Raw genomic sequence first — 19,668 nt, forward strand, 5'->3', positions numbered from 1 at the left:
GCTCAGGCACCCCCCGCCCGGCGGAGGGGGCCGGGCGGGCCCGCGGAGGAAGGGGCGCCGGGCCCCCGCCCGTGGCCCCCAGCCGGGGCCGCGCGGCCCGCCGATCGCTCGCCCGCCCGCTGGGTGGCGCCGGGCCGGCCGGGCCGGGGCGGGCGGAGGGCGGGGCGGGCGCGGCGCCGAGCGCGGGCGCGCGCCCCGCGGCTTCGCCGGGGAGAGGCGGCGGGCGCAGGCAGGTGAGTGGCGCCTCGGCGGACCCGCGCGGCTCGGGGCTCCCGCGCCGGGGCTGCTGCGGCTCCTCGGCCGCGGGCGGGAGGGCTTCTGCCCGGGGAGGGGACCGCCGCCGGCCTGGGCGCCTTCCCCGTGCCCCGCGGCGGGCGGGCGGGCGGGCGGCCGGCCGGCCAGCCGGGGGAAGCCCGCTGCCCTCGGGCCGGGGCCTCTGTCCGGGAACGGGTGCGTGGGCGGGTCCCTGCCCGGGGAGGGGCACCCGGGACTGCGATCGCTCCGGCCGCCCCCCGCGCGGGCGGGATGAGCAGGAAGCGCGCCCCGCGTCCCCCCTCTCAAGCGCGGTTCCCTGCAGACGGCGCCGGCTGCGCGCGATGCTTCTCCCCCGCCGGCACCCGCGGCCGCCTTCGCGCCTTCTTCCGCGGCGGCGGCGGCGGCTGCAGCAGCAGCAGCCGCCCTCCGCCCGGCGCCCTGCAGAGCTGCCGAAAGGCGCTTCTGAGCCGCGGGCGCGTCTTGCTCCATCCGCGCGGCTCCGGTCCCCGAGACCGGCAGGGGCGCGCAGGTGCCCGGCAGAGCGGAGCTGGCTCTGGCCCCGGGAGGTGCTGGGGACTGCAGCAAGCGCCGCGGCGTGCCGTGCCGTGCCGTGCCGTGCCGTGCCGTGCCGGTCGGCTGCCCCGGAAGCCCCGAACGGCTGGGCGCCGCTGCGGGGCTCTGGCCACCGCCTTCTAAGCCAGGGAGCCCAGAGAGATTGTGGGGGGCGGCGGCGGCGGCTGGCACGACCTCTGCTCCTCCCCGGTTGAAGGGAGGTGGTGAATTCCTCGGGACAGAGACGACTCTTCCTGACTCTCCTGGGACGCAGCATGCCCGCCACATCAGGGCTGCCGCATAGCTATAATTACGCTCGCTCTGACGTAGCAAAAGTTTTGGGCAAACCTGCCATTTCTCGCTAAAACCTGGCCAGATGATTTGTCTGCTGTAGTTTTTGCAATGAGCCTATATTTATGGGTCCAAAAGCTAAAAATAATTTGACCTAGATCTTTTTTTTTCCATGAGTACCAAACAAGGTGGGGCTGGGCGTTGGACAGCAGGACTTTTCGGGCTGAGGCAGGATTTGAGTTGCTGAGTCTTGTTCCAGCTGGTCTGCTGCCCTTTGTTGTGGATGGAGAAGGAAACCTTCACCAGCATCTCACGCCTGGGGATTAGTTGCAGGAAGGGGAGACTTATACCCTGCAGTTTTCCCTTGGTGTAACGTGGTGGATGATGCTTGTGGTCCAAGAACTCTTGCTGTGGCTTGTGGCTTGGAGTTAGGCAATTGGATTTGGGAACTTTGTGACCTACCGGAGAATATGGAGACATAGGTTCAGAGAAGAAACGCGATGTTAGGCAACTGTAAGTCTCTGGATTGAGCAGAACCGGTGTGAACATTTGGAGCCAGACTTTGGCCAGGGAGTATTCCCTTGGCTCATTTGTGTGAGTTGCCTGCAACGGGGCTACCCCTTCTGTCAGGACTTTTCCCCCATGCCGGGTGGCACAGAGTCCCCTGGGGCCATGGTTTCTGTGTGGGTGGGCATCCTTGCCTTCTCATCCGGAGGGGAGACTTGATAGCCGCTCAGCTCCCTTCCTGGCCTCCAGATCCAGAGCAGGAGTTCACCTTGGCACAAATGCCTCCTGTTTCCTAGCAACCTTCCGCCATCTCCTCTACGGATTCCAGAAAGCTTTGGAACAAAGGGCTCTTGAAACTCCTCCTCCTCCTCCCCGCTTGCAGGCTCCTTTCAAGAGGAGCTCTTGAAACTCCTGCCAGCTGAGCTGAGCTGAGCTTTCCAGGAGCCCGGGAGAGTGGGCAACAGCCTGCCCCTGCCAGGAATGTCCAGTCAGCTGTTTTCGCCTAATGGAACTGGCATTGATCTACCACTGCAGGGCTCCTGGGCATCCACGCCAGCTCTCCTTTCCCTCTCAGTGTGATCCGCAGTGGAAGGGTGGGAAGATATTGTGGGCAAGCACACGACCTCCCTGGTAAGGAGAAAACTGTCTGGAGAGGCTCGACTGCTCTCCCCTCAGAAGAGGTCCTTGTAGCTGCTGGATGTTTTCAAGGAAAAGAAAATTCAGGTGTTGCCTGTGTCCAGTCCTGGCTATTGTGGAAAGTTTGCTTGACCCACCTTGTCTCCACAGGCCGGGCCTAAATGCCCATGTCCTGCCACTGAGCTGTGGCTTTCGGGTCCTTTTTCCATAGAAGCCCAGGCGTCCTATGTGTTCACATAATGTGCTCCCTCCCTAAGACTCAGCCTTACAGTGAGTCAGAGTCTTGGGTCCAGCAAGCCCCTCTGCTTTATACTGAGGAGAAACTGAAGTGCTCACAAACAGTATCGATGGAGGTTTCCTCAACTGCATCCTTTGTTTAATTTAGTTTTGTTGTTTCTGATTTTCAAGGTGGGACTGGTGTTTTTCTGTGCACCAGCCTGTTCTGTACTTTAGCTTAACACCTGATTTGTTTTACCAAATGCCATAAGGTTCAGTTCAAGTTCTTTAAAAAAAAGAACTTAAAAAAAAGTCTATCAATTAGTGGGATAAACCCCAAACCAAGCCAAAGGCACTCATTGGCATGGAATATTGAAAAGGAAACTGTCAGAAATTATGGCCTGATTTGTTGGTTTGAGACAGGGGCCCACATGTACATGAACAGACCTGTGGTTTCTCTGTACACAAAATATTTCTCCCAAGCTGCTGAATTTTGTGCCAGCCATCAGATTACATGTTTGCAAGGAGAGAATTGTGCTTGCCCCCTACAAGAGAGAGAGAGAGAGAGAGAAATTGCAAATAAGTGTTTTATGGAGCTTGAAAGGAATGCTGTGGAGGAGTTGATCAGGGCTAGAATTTATAAAGTTTGAAGCAGAGACACATGAGTCTTAGAGGAGTTTTGGCCTGCTGGTGCTTAGTTCCTCTCTTTCTTTTAGCCTTCTGGATGCAGAAAGTGCATTCCTGCTGTGTTGTAGTGTATGGCCTGGGTGACTGTGGAGCCTGGAGCCTCCCTCCCAAACAGTCCTGTTTTTGTTGGACAGACAATGGCCCCATTTTGTGAGCAATCAATATGTTAAAAGAAGAGGCCAAAACTGCCGTGTAGTAAAATCAGTCTTCAGAAAGTGTTTTCTCTCTCCCCCTCTCCTCCAGTCTGGGTCTCTGCAACGAATTCAAAGAGGCTGCTTCTCACAAAGCCTGGCTACTGCGCATGGTGCTGGGGGTAGACAGGTCTGTCTCTGATGCCAAAGAGGGGGGGCCTGCTACAGATTCTGCTCTGTACAAAAGGTTGAGGGGCTACACCAGACAGCAAGAACCTGGATGTGGGAACGTCCAAGAATGGGAGGCATGAATCCAGTGCTGGTCTGGTGTCCTGTAATGCATGTGCCTTTGAGTTTAGCATCTGGGGGACTCAGCCAGATCTGAGAGGGGAAAAGATTGTGCTTGGACAACAAGGTGTTATCCTTCCCGTCAGCTTTTTTCTTGTGGGAGAGTGCCAGAGAAGACCTGGAACAGCGCATGTTCGAGTTGAGAGCGTCTGTGTTCAGGGCAGACGTTCCGGGGCAGATGGAAGATGGAAAACCCTTTAGCTAAGGATTTGGAACAGGGGCTTCACTGCTCAGCTCGAGTTCCTCCCAGCAATGCTTCTTCCTCCAGTCATGGAGATTCCTTGTTTGGTCTGAGTACAGTTGAGTCTCCCAGCCTCAGCTGGCTAGCTGTGAAATGGGAATAAGAATAAGCCTCAGAAGGGTTTTTTCGTTCTGCTGATGAAACTATACGTGAAACATTTTCTTTCCTCTCTGCAGTGCCTGTCTCTACCATGTGCGAGATGGGACTGGTGTCTCCAGATTTGTCTGGCCCAACTCTGTACTGCGAAGAGGCCCCAGACGCTTATTGCCAGGAGGATGACCGATGGCAGCGGCTGCGCACGGCTGTCCGGAAGCTGGAATTCTGGGAAAACTTTGAGGCTGAGTTGATAGGCAGCGGCTTCTTCTCCAAAGTGTTCAAGGTATGGCGTTACGCAGGCATGCCAAGCTGGCCTGCCCACCAGGTTGCCCTACTTGCCCGTCACACTACAGTTCTTCTCATTTCCAACCAGTGGAGGTTGGGAGAGTAGAAATCCCAACACATCTGGAAGGAGGCAGATTTAAAGGAGGGTCAAAGCCCATCGCATCTCTTAAACCTGCTCCTCAATTGTTCAGGGATTGTTCAGGAACATCCTCAGAAGTGTTTACGGCGTCACTTCATAGCCAGCTGATACCTTGCATAGGGTCAATCAGACTGGTCCAAGAGAATGTGCCAAGAGTGCCATCTCCAGATCAATCAAGATGTTATGAAAACCAGGGACAGGGGAGAACCAGGGAAGTCCACCCTGATGCCACATGTTTTGAGCAGATCACCGTTTCAAAGCTGGTCTCAAGACAGAGACAAGAGAAGGAATATGATTCTTAGGGATAGGCGTTCTTGGTGTCAGGGCACATCTCAGGTTCAGGGGAAGAGAAAGTGGTTGCTTTTTTCTGATGGAAAACCTAAGGGCCGGGAGTCCCCAGTCTGAATGTCTCCTGCCAGGGGTGGACCGTGGTTGGGTTCTTGTGCAAAATCAAGAGTTAGTATTTCTCAAAAGGAAGGACAGTCTTTAAAATGGCAAGCTTTCTGTGTGCATTGAGAATGCTGCTGCTCCGAACACATGGTTCGCTTTCTTCTGAGGGCACTTGTCCCCTGGCAACTGTAATCTGGTTCTTATCTGTCATCCTCCCGTACTCATCCCTTCCTCTCTCTCTCGGTGCCTGTTCATTTGCAAGCTGGGAACAATCCTTATTTTTCAAAGCATCTTCTTTGGATGTTTGAATCTGTAGGATTCCTGTGGAAGGACCCTACCTTTGATAGACAAAAGGGTTTGCTGGAGTTTGACAGTATGACCTTGTATAGGTTTCTCAGAAGTGAGGGACAGCTGCGTCAGGACCCGGCCAGGATCTGCCGCCGCTTCTGCTTCCAGGGGCCTAATCTCTCATCTCCGTGGAGTTTCATACCAGCCACTGCCTGCTTTGCAGCACCTTTTCCTCCTTATCTGGCGGCTGAGGCACCTTGTGCCAGGTTGGGGCACGGCACAGGCGAGTCAGAGTCCATGGATCCAGTCTTCCCCCTGTTGCCGAGCCCTTGGCTGATCCGCATCCGCATCCCAGCAGTACTTGCATCTCAGAGAAGCAGTCTGCCAGGGCCGCCTCCTAGGCTAGTTGCAAGGTTGTTCTAAAACTCTGCACAGAGCTAGCTTTCTTCTGGTTGGCATCCAGACGTCACTTCACTTTTGCAACTCATTGTTTTCAGTGCCGCGTGTATGTCTTTTGTTTATTTAGTCATTGTTTTCTTTTGGGAAAAGAAGTGCCCCCAAATCACGACAGAAAACAGTTCCTGACGGCCAGGGTGCTGGGTGCAGCTGACGTCAGCTATGAACTTGCAGAACGGGAAAGCTTGTCCTGGGAGAGTTGACGTTTTCAGGGATTGTATGGATGGGCCCCAGCAGTCTAAGAAAATGCCTCTGCCTTCCCTCCAAGCTGCCTTGTGACCCCTGCCAGTGTGTGCGTGAGCTTTTTCAGAACTGGACAGCCTTCTGTTTTGTCTTCTTTTCTGAGCCTCGACCTTTCTCAAAGGACCCCTCAGATGGTCTGTTTGAAACCATCCGCTCATCTCCAAGGGTTTGCGGCCTCCGCTTTTCTCCCTGCCAAGTGCTCGCTCCTTATGGCTCACCAACAACTCTTGATGGAGACCCTTCCTTCTACTGCAGAAATGCGTCTGGCCCAAAGAGCTTTGCCACAGTTTTCCTCCTGTTTTTTCAAAACGGTCTGAAAGTCCCGCAAAGCCACAGGCTGAAGGGCTGCCTGCTGCTTGGATACAGTCCTGCACGTTCATGCCGTGCTCAGGCCCCCTCTCTGCTGCTGCTTTTCGTTTAAATTGCTGGAGGAGAAATGGGCGAGATTCATCTAAAACAAAGGCAGGGAGGCATCAGGGATCGGGTCCAGAATCAGTCAGGTCTGGGCTGGACGCAAGGGACAGGCTCAGAATGCAGTTCTGATTGCCCGTTGGATCGCTTGACCCACACGCCGCGTGCCCAGGGACGGACTGTGGAATCGGAGCACAAATGTCTATTACAAGCACAGCTTGGCAAAAAGTCGTAGGAAGCAAATTAAGGCTCCTGTTTTCCAAGGGAGGAAAACTGCCACGAGAGAGAAGCAAGCAGCATAAGGCCAACAGAGCAGAGGCGGCTTCTTTTTAAAACCAGAGCTGATTCTCTGGTCTGGCACTTGGGGAAGGCTGACCTAGAGAGCGTGTCAGAAGGAAGAGATCCCATCTGCTTAGCCCCATGCGGCTGTTCGTTTCAGGTCCGCTCCTGCCCCCTCCTTCCCCAGCTTGTTCTGGCTCCTTCTCCAGCAAAGCAGGAACAATAATTGTGCACGCTTTTTGCGGCTCGTTGAATGCACAGTCAAGTCCGTCATTAACCTTTTACTTCATGAGTCTGAATGCCAGCTTGATTGGAATTCGTGATGACTTCTGATCCAATTGCCCCTGTGACAAGGATAGCTGTTCCACCCTGCCACTGTGACTTCAGAAAATGCTGCCTTGAACAGTAAAGGGAAGGTGGAGAATTAATGGGCAGTCTTAAAAGCATTTTTATTGGAAAACAATAAAAAAAAGCCTGCTGTAACACAGTGGAGGCTTGCCCCGCGTTGCTGTCGGCGAAGGCTCCTTCCCTACCCAAGATCCCTGAGAAACGGCATAATGGGTGTTTTATGGAGCTGGAGTGGCCGGGCTGCCAACATCAATCTTGCTCCGAAGCAGGGAAGGGGGGCAGTGGGGTGACCCATGCAGGGCGGCTGGGGAAGATAGAGAGATCCTTCGCTGCAGAGAAGATGCTGAATGAGGCTGTCGGTCAATTGCAGCAAGGAAACCAGGGTTGCTTTAAAGCATCACTGAACCCTTTTAAGATTTCGAGTATGATTACTGCTCCCATGAAAGGATCTCTCCCCCGCTCCTCCCCCAGATTACTCATAGCTTAATTATCAAAACACTCGCGCTGCACGTTAGTAAGGAAAGCTATCTTTAACGCTTTCTCTCCATGTCCCTGGAATACCTCAGAACCGTACTTAACGTTGTTCCTGCATCCGGTTAGTCTGCTAACACTCGGGTTGAGCCTTCCCTTCAGTCCGCAGAACTTCCATCCAGGCTGGGAATGATTGGAATTGGAATCCCACCCACCTGGAAGACAGCAGGCTGGGGATGATGGGGGAGAGGATACCTCAGCTTGCTGAGGTCCGCCGGTCTCAGCAACCTGCATGGGAAGTGCTGTACGCGTTGCTTACGTCTGAGGGATGAGAAAGCGACCGCCCTCGTTGCCCCATCTTGGAACAAACGTGTGTGGTAGGCCAGACTGGGAGAGCGCGGCTGGTTCAAGGCCACCTGGGGAATGTCTCAGCCAGAATGTGTGAGTCCCCAACCCAGCATGCTGGGAGGAACAGCAGAGAGCGTTTGAACCCGGGCTGCACAGCCCAAGTGGCGGAAAGGAGTTTGCATCCAAGCTGGGTGGGGCCTGAGCCCGTTTGAGTGCTCTGGCTGCAAGGGCCTTGAGCGATGGCAGAGCGCTCTCCCTCATGCAGAACGCCCCAGGTGAGCCACCCACGGGGCTAGAGCCATTGGTGATGCAGTGGGTGTCTCAGGGATATGTTTCTCCTCCAGATCACAACTGTATCCCTTGCCTGTGTGCAGTTTGTATTTCCCACAATGGCAAGGGAGGAGTGGCCTCCCCGGAAGCTTTTCCTTTGCTCTTTCGGGGTGTGTTTGTATGCTGCGGAGGGGGGCTCGGCTGTAGCTTTTGGCACGTCTCTCAAACTTGGTTTCAGTTGCTTTTTTCCCATTGAATGAATGGCTGCCCCAGGGAGGGCTTTGAACAAAAGGCCTCCGTTTGTCCTCCATCGCGTCCTAGTTCATTTTAGTTCGCCAAGGCTTCCTTGGGCTTAGCAGAGGCCCCCAAAGAACTGATGTCCCTCAGGCATTTGGGTCGGGGTTAGATGAGCTGTGCTGTTATCAGAGGGCTTTTCCTGGGAGCGCCAGGGGTTCAGTGCTGTGGGTTTTTCTGTGTTCTAATCCTTGTAAGCTGCCCAGGGTCGCTTGCCTGAGATGGGCTGCAAATAAATCATATAAATAAATAAGTGAATCTAAATCTACGTCTGACTTCTGCCCTTCAGCTCAGAGCAGCAAATGCAATTTCTCCTAGAGGTCCTGCTTCGAGCGGGGTTTGGTTAACCTAAGGAATTCTCTGCCCCAGGAAGTGGCAAGGGCCATAAATTCCAAGCTGCTTAGATGAACACATGGAACAGGATAAAGCTATTAATGGTTGTTGATGCAGCTGTTAATCCTTATAGCCAACAATAGCTGAAGATTCGCCCTAATATCCATCTGCTTCTTAATTACTGTTGCCAGGAGCCACGAGCAAAAGCGTGTTCTTCTTTCTGGTCCTGGTTAGAAGCGACCAAGAGTAGACTGGTTGGGAAGAACATGAGATTTTCTCCCCATCCTGGTTCTTTTATTGATCTCCTTCCATGCTCTGAGCTGCATCCTTCCAAAACAAACATCCTCTCAATTTCAATTTCATATTTGGGCGGATCTTCTGGAGACAGTCCAGAACTCGCTGGAGGCAGCAATGCCAAGAGGAATATGTGGGTGCCCGAGGGAGCAAGCGTGAAGGTGGACGTAGCCTGCTTTTGATGCGATTTTCCTGTCGGGCAGGAAGTTGTCTGCTCTCACGCTGCAGTTCTGGTGCTTCCTGCAGGTTGCTCCGAGCCCTGCAGGCAAGGCCATGGTGGTCAAGATTTACAAGAACGATGCTGATCAGGAGGGGATCGTGCGCGAGATCAGCTTGCTGCAGAAGCTCTCCCATCCCAACATTGTCAGGTAGGTCTCTGCATAGATCACCCGCAGGCCAGACCTGAAAGGAAGGGTCAGTGGAACTTGAACCAAGCCACTTTTGCTCTTACTAATCCCTCCAACTCTCCGGACACTTCCATGCGCTGCTTCTCTCCTTCCGTTTTTGGACTAGCAGCATACCTGGGTTGGTCGGTGCCTCTGTTCATCACTGTGCCTTTTCTAAAAAATGAGTCCCCCCCCCCGGGAGGAAAAGCAGAACGTCATTCTCGCAGCTCTTGGACTGGATCCCACCCTCTCTGAGTCCAGCGTTGTTTTCAGGTTAGCCTAGCTTGGTGCCACAACAATCAGCTGGTTCTTCTCTTTTGAAAGGTACCTTGGGATCTGCGTGAAGGACGACAAGCTGTACCCCATTCTGGAGGTAAGGGAGGGTTGTTCTTCCCCTGCAGAAACAGCAGCCGCCATCCGTGTTAGGCCTGGCCTTCCCCAGCCCCCGAGGCCCACTGCCTCTTAAGGAGGGATCCACTGATCTGGGGTTCAGGACGGGAAGCGCTGTTTTTCAGCGGTGGGATCGGCTCTCTGGAGTGACTTCCTGTGCGGGATTCGCCTGCCTTTTGGAAAAGCTGAGCCCTGAGCTTTCTCCAGAGGGCTGCTGGGGCCTGGCGTCCTGTATTGTCCTATATAGGTTTTATTTGTTTTATTTTCATGTTGTGTTATTTTATTGTATTCTTTGTCTTGCGAGCCTCCAAGAGTCTTGCGATTGCGTACACGTTTGATACATAAATGTCACCTATCCACCTGGCTTGCCGTCGGCCTCATGTCCACAAGAGTGAGGAGTTGGGGGGTTGATGTAGCTCCCTCTGAGCTATACCGCTTTATGCTTTAGGACTGAGGTGAAGACAATTTGAAAAATAAGTCTGCTTCTCAATGTTAAAAAAAAAAAAAGGAATTCCCAAAGTGATAAATCCTGCACTTAGAAATATAGAAGGTAGCCTGCAGTTGAAAGGGCTCCTTTGTTGGTCTTCAGTATGGTGGAGCATTTAGTTCAGCCCAGCCTTCCCCCAAAGGGACATCTGCCAGATGGTTTGGGCTGCATCCTCCATCCTCCTCCGGCTAAGGCCAGGCTGGTTGAAGATGGATATCGGCTGATGTGCCTGCAGGGCTCGGACTGGGAAGGCTGCCTCAACTCACGCATCCTTCATGGAACGTGGAATAGCATCCATCCCAGCCTCCGTGAGAAATGACCCAAAGGCCCCCCTTCCCTTCTGTGCCGCCCTTAGTACGTGAACGGCGGGTGTCTGGAAGAGCTTTTGGCCTGCAAAGACGTCTCCCTCAGCTGGAAGGAGAAAGTGGACTTGGCCTCAGACATCACCCGCGGGATGGTCTACCTCCACTCCAAGAACATCTACCACCGCGACCTCAATTCCAAGGTAGGCGTCCACTTCGCCTCCTCTCTGGTTCCAAGGGCTATCCAAGGAAGTGGGTGGGAGGTGCCACAGAAGAGGGGCCCCATCACTGCTCCTTAGCTGGAGTCGGCCAGAGGGGTCTCCCTGTTCGGAAGCAGTCTGCTCCTCAGGCCTATTGCCGGGAGTGGAGTCCCAGGAACGGAAGAGCACTTTGGCTCCTCCTGGCAAGGTTTCCTAAAACTCTCACTGAAAGGTGTTCCAGAGGGGCTTGTGCTTTTCCTGCTCTAAGGTTTAGTCCAGTGGGATTTCACAGCTGGATGTGGCCCAGTGCTGCCCCCCCAAAAACATCTTTCCCCTTTTCAGGACTCTCAGTGGGCCTGGAAGAAGATTGAGGGCCATCAGAGAGGCTTCCTCTCACTGCCATCTGTCTGTTTTTCAGAACTGCCTCATCCGAGTGACCCAGCGAGGGCGGGAGGCTGTGGTGACCGATTTCGGGCTGGCCAAGGAAGTGGCAGAGCTCTCGGCAAAGAGTCCGGAGAGGAAGCTCTCCCTGGTGGGCTCGGCCTTCTGGATGGCTCCTGAAATGCTGCGGGGAGAGCCTTATGACCAGAAGGTGCCTGCCTCCCGCTCCCCCTCCCCTCCCCTCCCACTGAGCTGCCCTGGGGCGCAAGGCAGCCTCTCTGAGCTCGGAGGGGCTGGGCCTTCGGGATGCCCTGACGAAACAGAGAGCGGGGGGGCACTGCAGAGTTCCCTGTCGCTGAGCCCTGATCCCTTCGGCAGGTGGACGTCTTCTCCTTCGGCATCGTCCTCTGTGAAATCCTGGGCAGGATTCCAGCTGACCCCGAGGTGCTGCCACGGACTCAGGTTACCTTTCAGTTACTCGCCTCCAGTGAAATTTGTTAGGATGGCTACCTTCTGCTCTGAGTTGGTTGCTGGCACTCTTGAAAAGCATTTGGGCTGGGAGCCCGCAGGGAACTGTGTGGAAGAGCTTTCCCCAAGATCGCTGCTCCCTTCATCTCTGTAGGGCCTGACATCTTGGGGAAGGCGATTTAGAGGGGCAGCTGAGGGGGGAGGAAGATTCAGGGCCTCGAGCAAGAGAGAGAACTGCGGGCAATGAAATGACGGGAAGCCCTTTTGAAATCTTCGTTCCTCCCTCTAGGATTACGGTCTGGATGTGGCTGCCTTTCAGAGCATGATAGGAGAATGTCCCAAGCAAGTTTTGGATTTGGCTGCCAGCTGTTGCAGGGTGAGGATTTCCTTAAGTTTTGCAAGAGGAAGAAAATGCCTTTTGTGAAGCTACGCAGAATCAAGGGACTTGTGCATCTTAGCTGAAGCAGCTTCGAAAGATTTGCAGGCTGGAGAGAGCAGTTGACCAGGGCTGGGTGAGGCTGCTGTGCAGAGCCTCTGGGTCAGTTCTAGCTCCAGGAAGAGATGCAGTAGAGGGCTCATGGGCTTCCCGAAAGTGGGTTGCTGGACTGCGGGGTCTTTAGTGCCTTCCAGCCATTATAACAAAGGGTGGAGCCTCCATGTTCAGGGGCAGTTTGGCTGCAAATTGAAAAACGCCAGGGGGAGATGGTTATCTTTGTCCGCTGTTTACGGGCTTCTCAGAAGCTTCTGGAGCTCACGGTTCAAGGTACCCCAGCCTTTGGCCTGACCCAAGAGGCCTTAGGGCACACGTCTTCCCCCTCATTTCCCTTCCTTTTCTGCCCCTCGGATCCCACCGTGATTAAAGCGTGAATCAAAGCCCAGCACTTGCAGAGCTCCGGCTTGCCTTGCCAATGAAAAATGCATCTTCATGGCTGTTATGCTCGCTTCTTGCTCCAAAGGAAATCTGCAAAATGCGTTACTTAGCATCTTCTCCAAGCGTACGGGCTTCTCTCACGGGTTTGGCAAGGCTGAATCATACTCTCATCTACTGGAGCACACCTGGAAGCACCTGTGGCTCTCCAGATGTTGGGTCGCAGCTCCCATCTTCCGACAATTCGCTCTGCTGGCTGGGCTGATGGGAACTTGGAGTCCGGTCAGTTCCACCCACTGAGGAGGATGTCCAAGAAGCAAAAAACGTCTAAGTTTAGTTAATTGTACAGGACTTAATGTTTTTGATGGCAAATCTGATAAATGTGTCTTAGTTTGAAATTTGGAGGGCTAAGAGGAGGGGGGAAAACATACTGCTTGGCAAAGCCATGTCAGGAGAAGAGGAGCAAAGGCCCCCTGGCCCAGGCTTGGAAACCAAGCACAGAGGATAAAGAGGTGGCAGCTGGGGGGGAGGGGAGAATTTCCAGGCGCGGCTGTCATGATAAGGAAGTTCACCATTTCCACAAGGTGGCATTTTTGGCAGGGCTGGGCACAGCTGTCGCTTGTGGTGCGAGCTGCCCTTTGACGAACCACCCCCTTCTTTTTTCGTCTCCCATCCGCTCTCCCCAGATGGAAGCCTTCAAGCGCCCCTCCTTCTCCGAGATCCTGGAGGAACTGGAAGACGCTGCTGAACGACTGGAGTTCTCGACGGAGCAGCAGTCCCCGGGTTGACGCATCCAGCGGGACACGGACTGAAATGTACCTGTATATCTCGAAAGAAAGGGTTCTGCGGGAGGAAAAGGGGCCTTGCCTTTGGGGCAGGTCAGAGGCTTGTATAGTGGAAGATGGAGCACCCTCCCTCCCCCCGCCGTCTCTTTTCTAGCTGTCCAGATTCTTGTGGACTAAGCAGTATTGTTGCAAGCAAACCAATTCTCCCTCCCACATTTACACGGCTCTGGCAGTGAGCCAAGCTGCATGCTGCAGGGGAAAGGCTAGGTGCCTGCCACAGCCGTCAGCCCGAGTCCCTCAGGGGCCTGAGTTGCATCCAGTCGCCATTCCTCAGACCGCCATCTCATCCCCCAGGCTCTATCGACCCTGCTTCCTAGCGCGGTGAGGTTAGTGGCGAACGAGTGAAAAAACTTCTTCCCGAAAAGGGTATTTAAGGCCTGGACAGTGGCGCCACTGTAGAGTGAGGTGAGCCCAGCTCTGTCTGTGCACACAGGAGGAGGGAGAGGAGATGGTCCCTGGAGAAGGGGAGCCCCCTCGGTGTCTTCCTGCTTGCTCGAAGGCAGCCCTGGAGGGCGGTGTCCTCCTGCTGCGTTTTGGGGGCTCCTTGGGACTTGGATCCTGGGCAGAAGATGCTGAGTCGAAAAGCCATCTGCCCTGCAGCCTTGCTTGGCCTCCTCACAGACCCTCACGGTCGCCACTCCTCGGCAACTTGGGTTGTCCTCCCTGCCCCCGATAGCAGCCGACGGGCACCCTGATTTCTGAAGCTGGCCACGCCCAGCCTCACGGGAACCTCTTCCCCCCCCCACACTTCTGCTGGCCACAACAGTCCTGATTGCAGTCGGGCTGAACCTCTGCGGTTCTGCCGTGGGGAGCAGGAGGTGGGGGGGACGTCCCCAGGAAGACGCACATGTGGGAAAGCGGCTTGGGTAGCACGTCCCGCAGGGAAGGCGTTGAGGGTAGTCTCCAAATGTCGGGGGACGGAGACCCTAAGCCCGCCCCAGACTGCTGGCAATGGGGTCCATCCCCGGAACTCCTAAAGCGGTGTTCCATCCCATAATAGCCCGGTCATTCTGATGAGCTGAGGGAAGCGCTGGAGCTTGGCTCCCTGATTGTACCCTGAGGGCTGGCGCCCCCCCTTAGGGGTCTCCGTTTCTCAGCTTTTGCGGCCGAAGCAAAGAAGGGCCTGGGGCTGACGGCTCCCCTTCGGCAGTCCGGGGGCAGAGCTCCAAACGGATCTCCTTTCTATGTAAATCAATAAACAGCTTGTGAACTTTTCCCAGAAACTCCTTGAGCAGCGACAGGCCCTTGTACTCCTGATTCTCTGGGTGTGGGTGTGTGTGTGGGTGTGTGTAGTGCAGTGCAATGAGAACGCAAGCAAGCCGCTTGCTGCTGGAAGAGGCCCGTCTCACCCGTTGCCAGCGCTGGCTTTTCCTCCATCTGTCGCCTGCTGCAAGTACACCGTCTTTCGGACCTGGGGCTGCCCCCGTTGCCTGGCATTAATGCCTACTGGCAACTCCTGTAAGAGGCTGGCTGCCCTTCCAGAGACTGGCAGGGAGGCAAAAGGGGAAGGAGCAACCTTCGGGGACCTGGCAGCTCTCCTTGGGGGCCAGAAATGCTGTAACTAGTAGCTGTTGGTAGCTTGAAGAGTGGGGGGAGCTGATCTTTCAGGAGCTCGCTAGCACTGGCAGCGGAGCCTCCATGTTCAGCAGCAGGGTACCAGCAGCTGTATACAAACCACAAGCAAGTCTCCCCGGTGGAGCGTTCTGCACACGCTCCACAGAGAGGCACTCACGACGTCGTAGCGCCTGGTGGTCGACCTGCCCCTTTCCCCCCATTTTCCGTATCGGTGACTGGAGAATGCCTTTCTTCTACCCGAGTAGTGTGCCACGGTGGAGTGCCACCCTGAGCGCCCAGGGCGCCTGAAAGGAGAGCGGCCAGATTGCGCAATCACCTGCCTCGCCCTCGGTGGACTTCGATGGGCCGGCCGGATAAGAGCATCTCCGGGTTTTCCCACTGCTGCTCTTGTTGGGCCGCTGGCTGAGCGGGGCTCCCCTTCTGCCCTTCTGTGCCCCTTTCCTTCCAGGGGGTCAAAACGGGAGGCCTCTGTCCTGGTTTAATCCTCGCCGCCGTGAGCGACCGCGAAAGAGGCCTGCGGCCGGGTCTCTCTGTCTGTTGCACTGTCGGCTCCGGGGCTGCTGAAGGCCTTGGAGAGCCTTTGGGGCTCCCTGCTGGCTGTTAGCTTGCGCGGCTGCAGCCCGCCACAAGGTGGCGCCCTTTCACCAGCCGTGCTGCGTTGGCAAAGCCCTCTGCTGGTCGTTGGCCATCAGGGCATTCTCCGGGCACCGGCTAGGAGTACCAGTCAAGGAAGCTTCCTCCTCCCCTCTCCAGCTGGCGTTTTAATCCAAAGCACAGAAGAGCTGTGAGAGCGCGAATGGTTTGCTTGGATTTGAGGCGAGGGTCTTTGCAATCACTCTGTCTTTGCAATCCAAAACCACTTTGGTTTCAGGTTTTCCCTCCTTGGAGGATGAGAGGCAGGGAGCCCTTCAGACGCAGTCCTCCCCGCTCGCCCCCCGCTCACAAGACTTGCTAAAATAAGATTTGCATTTATTACTTTGTCATTTAGAAGGCAATAAATTAACAAACAGAATCATTTCTGAAGGGAATTGGGGAAGCTGGGTTTCCAGTCCTACATCTCTCAAGGTGCCCGCTGTTGGAGTGTGTGTGCGTTTGTGTGTGCCAAAAGGGTAGTAAAAGGTGTGACGGGGCAGAGTGCCCTTGTGCCAGGAACTAACTTGATTGCACCTCTCGTCTCAAGATACAGATGGTTTTAAAACTGGACCTGTGGATATTCAGGATCAGGGCCAGGTGGAGCTCCTGAGGATTCAGGAAGGAGCCATCAGGCTGCATTTAGAAGGCACTCGGAGGCTGAGTTTATGGGGCAGCCCCAAGATTTGGGTTCCCTGTTTTCCTCTAGCTCTTAACCTGTGTGTACTGGGGTGTGTATTGTCAACTACGTGTGCAGCTGAATACAGCTAATTTTGGCTTACGCAAATGAGGTCAGAGGGTGACCCGGCAGCAGGTATTTCAGTAAACCTGGGGGGCAGAGTCAGGATTCTTGGCAGCCTTCCTCCGTCCTCCATACCAGCGTAGGAATAAAAGCTGGTACATTTTTTATCTTCCCAGGCTGCAAACTTTAGTGAGCTTTGTTATTGGGATACGGGAGGAAAAAAAATCCCCCTGAGGTGCTGTTTTCGTTGAAGGAGAGAGAGGCTTCCGTGCATATTTGGATCCCAAGAAGAAGAATCCTCATTTTGGAAAACTAAACACTGGAGTTGGAATGAGCTGCTGACCCTCCTGGTCTTTGCTTAGCACGGATCCATAGAGTCTCCTCGCTTCTGAATGAGCGAGGAAGTTCTCCAAGAATCTGAGCCCACGATCTGGTAGCAGAAGGCTCTGAAAGAGCAGCCTAGGATGATGGATTGGGTAGTGGCGTCCTCCATGGAACCTCATTCGCTGTGTAAACACCCACTGACCCTCCTTCCGCCTCCTGAATTCTTTATGCTTTGCTATTGACACCAGAGTGGGAGCATGCAAAACTACTCTGCTTTCAATCCTTCGACTTCTCTCTGTGAAGTCCCCTTCCTCGTGGCAGTGAAATCGTGCCCTCGCTTCGCGCAATGTCTCGAGAATGTGAGGGACCGCTGGGTATCTGCCAGTTCAGGAACATTCTTGCAAAAGGACAAATGCAGTTTCAGAAACGTTGCCGCTCGAGAGACGAAGATAGAAAAGTTCCAAGCACCCGGAATTTGAAAGGCGGAGCAAACTCTGCAAGATGAAAGACCAAGAAAGACGGCGAAGGCTCGAGGGGTTTGGTTCCGGGGGGAAAGGCATAGAGGCTTCAATGGCTGTAAGGCACAGCTCTGATCCCCTCTTTCAGGAGTCTGAAAACAAGGCTAAGCCTCCCCGGAGGACTTCAGGCACTGCAACCCAGAACGAGTTGTGGTGATGCACAAAAGTACTGTAGAGACAGAGGAGGTTGCCCGGAACCACCTGCTGTCAGATGCTGCAAGAAAATAAGATGGCAGCTGATGATGGCTCCAGGTAGTGGCAGAAGACAGGCCCCCTCCTCTATCGTTGGCAATCCCTCTGTGCCTTCAGCTTGCCCCCTTTCTTCTGCAGGGGCAGAAGGGGGGCCAGATTACGGAGTTAGGCGCAGCCATGCTGTTTATGTGTTCATCTGAACCGTTGGCTCCCGGGAAGGCCGGGGCAGAAGCGGCCGGCCAGCTCTCTGGTCTGTTTCACGGGTGTGGGGCAGGTCAGGAGTTGTCTCTGACCTCTTCGTATTCCTTTGGCATCCAGAACAGCTTGATATTGTGGATCTGAGGGGGGAAGCCGATTCTATAATCCCAGCAATACTCCGGGGACAGCAGTTTGGTCGGCTTGTTGAGCAGGAAATACTTGTTGAGGTGGCTCTCGTCGTGCCAGATGGCTTCCATGTCCTGTCCTTTGTCTTGTAGAATGCCTTGGTAGCATTGTCTGGTGAGGTTCAGGACCTGCAGTGGGGTGCCCCCAAATACTGCTCCATGGTAATAATAGTCCCCCTCTTCGTAAGAGATGTACGCGGCCGACGTGGGACGCCTCTCGTAGGTGAAGGAGGTCTTCTCCATGTTATAAAACCAGGCGTGGAGCTGGGCCACAGACTCATCGAGGGTCTCCACCCCGTAGTCGCTTTGGAAGATCTGGTCAACATCCATGCAGAAAAGGAAATCCACCTCGTAGCGGATGCACGCTTGGACCAGGTCACCTATGGTCTTCATCCGCATCATGCTGACATCTTGCCACCGGCTCTCCTGCTTGACTTGGAAGAACTTCAGTGTCCGCTGTGGGCTCAGCTTGATCTCGGGCACTTTGGAGAGGTCATCGACCATGATGTAGAAGATCACCTTGTGGCCCGTCATGAAAAAGGCATCTGCGGAAATTAAGAAGTCCTCCAAGTATTTGTCCAGATACCTGGAATGGGGAAATCAAACGAAGCAGGCATGAGAGGGCTTCTCCAGTTGCTCCAAGTTCTGTAACCACAACCCCGGTTCTGTGCTTGTCCCGTCTGAACCCAGCCAGAATTACTGAAGTCGAGCAGCCTTGGCCCCCTCCCCGTGGGACATGCCTCTTTGGCCCACTCATTTTCAGTGGACGTTCCTCAGCAAAACAAGCCGGATCAGGCTGCAAGAGGCACTTACCTCCCAGTGGCAAAAACGGTCAGTCCGATGGTGATTTTCTGCTGCTTATAGCGATTGTTCAGGATAGAAGTTTTGAATGTGCCATCCCATACGATGGGGGCTGACCACGGGCTCAGGGTAGGGACTTCTGGCCGTGCGCTGCCAGGAAGTAAACAGAGTGCTCGTGGCGCAACTTGGTCGCTCCCTGGCCGTCTTGGTGGTTGTAGCCCCACTGGCCAGAGGGAAGGCTGCCCCCTTTGGATGACCCTGGGGAGGTCCCTCTCGCTCAGCCCCCTCTCCAGAGCAGAGATCCAGGATTTCCAGAAGCCGGGGCAACCAGGCCAGCAGGGATCCCACCTCCTTCCACGTTGGAAACATCAGGCCAGGGTACCTCCAACCCAGCCGGGCCTCTCTCTAACCAGAGACTTATGCCAAAGGGTGGCCTTGGCTGCGGCTCTCCCACCCCATGTTAAAATGTTTGCCAGGGAGTGGCAGGAAACGGGAAGCTTTTGCCTTTCAGAATGCTGATTGGAGCCAGATGTTTGGGAAACTTACTTGGGATTTAATTTAAAGTACAACACAAGAACCATTTCCCAGCTTCTTTTTCCTGCATTGAATTTCAGCAGGCTATTTTCAGCAGGCTCGAGTTCCAGGAGAGGCTGGCCCAGACACGCGTGGACCAAACCGCTGCCAAGCTGGGCCAGGGCCTGTCCGCCGAGCGCCGCTCGCCTCTTTCAGCTTGTTCTTTGAACGGAACGACCCTGGTGGCGGTTCTTGCGCGCAATGCTGACGACGGGCACAGCGCACAGCGCCGCCTGTCCTGCTTAACCCTTTCAGCTCTGGTTTTGCAAGAGGGCTCTGGAAGAAATGTGGCCCGGCATCTTGCTGTGGCTGGACAGAGATCCACAGTGGATTCTAACTGGCTGAAACTACCCAAGAAGTCTCTCTCTGCGGGTTTAAATGCCCTTGTCTCTGCTCAGATAACCTCTGAGCGTGGACGGTGAGGCCGTTCACGCCTCGCGCTATGGCAGGGGGTGTTGAATGAGTGCAGCGTGCACGCCCCTCGGGGTTTGGTTCCTGGCTGACTTAGGAAGGGAACCTGTTCCTCAGTGGGACTGAGAGAGGAAGCAGCTGACGTTGAACTATAGCCAGTGGCCGCCTCTTGCAGACCCAAAGCCACTTCTGATGCGCCCCGAATCCCCTGTTTTTTTGGCTTGGCCACTATTTTGGGTTTCAGAGTGAGGGGGAAAGGGGAAGTCCAGAGGAACCCAGGCGAGTGCTGCTTCCCCCACCCCGTCCCACTTTCAACCCCAAATAGACTTCTTACCTTGGGTGAAACCAGTTGCTCAGATTTGATGGTTTTCCTGAATATTCGC

At 54.8% G+C, this 19,668-nt stretch overlaps 2 protein-coding genes across 5 annotated transcripts; one reads left to right on the forward strand and one right to left on the reverse strand.

The window, feature by feature from the left end:
- Positions 1–112: 112 nt before the first annotated feature.
- Positions 113–14,391, forward strand: LOC103058417 (dual specificity testis-specific protein kinase 2-like). 2 transcript variants are annotated; one of them, XM_088146811.1, is made up of 9 exons: positions 113–233; positions 4,041–4,243; positions 9,056–9,177; positions 9,520–9,568; positions 10,428–10,577; positions 10,993–11,166; positions 11,334–11,417; positions 11,713–11,799; positions 12,978–14,391. In XM_088146811.1, exons 2-9 carry the CDS (start codon positions 4,055–4,057, stop codon positions 13,077–13,079), a joined length of 957 nt encoding a protein of 318 aa, XP_088002937.1. In that variant the 5' UTR covers positions 113–233; positions 4,041–4,054; the 3' UTR covers positions 13,080–14,391. The 2 variants fall into 2 exon arrangements, with proteins under 2 accessions (XP_088002937.1, XP_088002936.1); XM_088146810.1 differs by lacking the exon at positions 113–233 and adding an exon at positions 746–1,611.
- A 1,302-nt stretch (positions 14,392–15,693) lies between these two features.
- On the reverse strand, positions 15,694–19,038 carry LOC103058654 (N-acetyllactosaminide alpha-1,3-galactosyltransferase-like). 3 transcript variants are annotated; one of them, XM_025175651.2, is made up of 3 exons: positions 18,848–19,038; positions 18,314–18,451; positions 15,694–18,086 (listed from the first exon to the last, which is right to left on the reverse strand). In XM_025175651.2, the coding sequence occupies exons 1-3, from the start codon at positions 18,880–18,882 to the stop codon at positions 17,393–17,395; spliced, it is 867 nt and encodes a 288-aa protein (XP_025031419.1). In that variant the 5' UTR covers positions 18,883–19,038; the 3' UTR covers positions 15,694–17,392. The 3 variants fall into 3 exon arrangements, with proteins under 3 accessions (XP_025031419.1, XP_025031420.1, XP_088002939.1); XM_025175652.2 differs by lacking the exon at positions 18,314–18,451; XM_088146813.1 differs by lacking the exon at positions 18,848–19,038 and having other exon boundaries at positions 18,314–18,646.
- Between the last annotated feature and the right edge of the window lie 630 nt (positions 19,039–19,668).

The sequence above is a fragment of the Python bivittatus genome, unplaced genomic scaffold (assembly GCF_059951505.1).
Source record: "Python bivittatus isolate LINGU-HERP-01145 unplaced genomic scaffold, Pbiv_v1 ctg000160_np1212, whole genome shotgun sequence".
Taxonomy (NCBI): Eukaryota; Metazoa; Chordata; class Lepidosauria; order Squamata; family Pythonidae; genus Python; species Python bivittatus.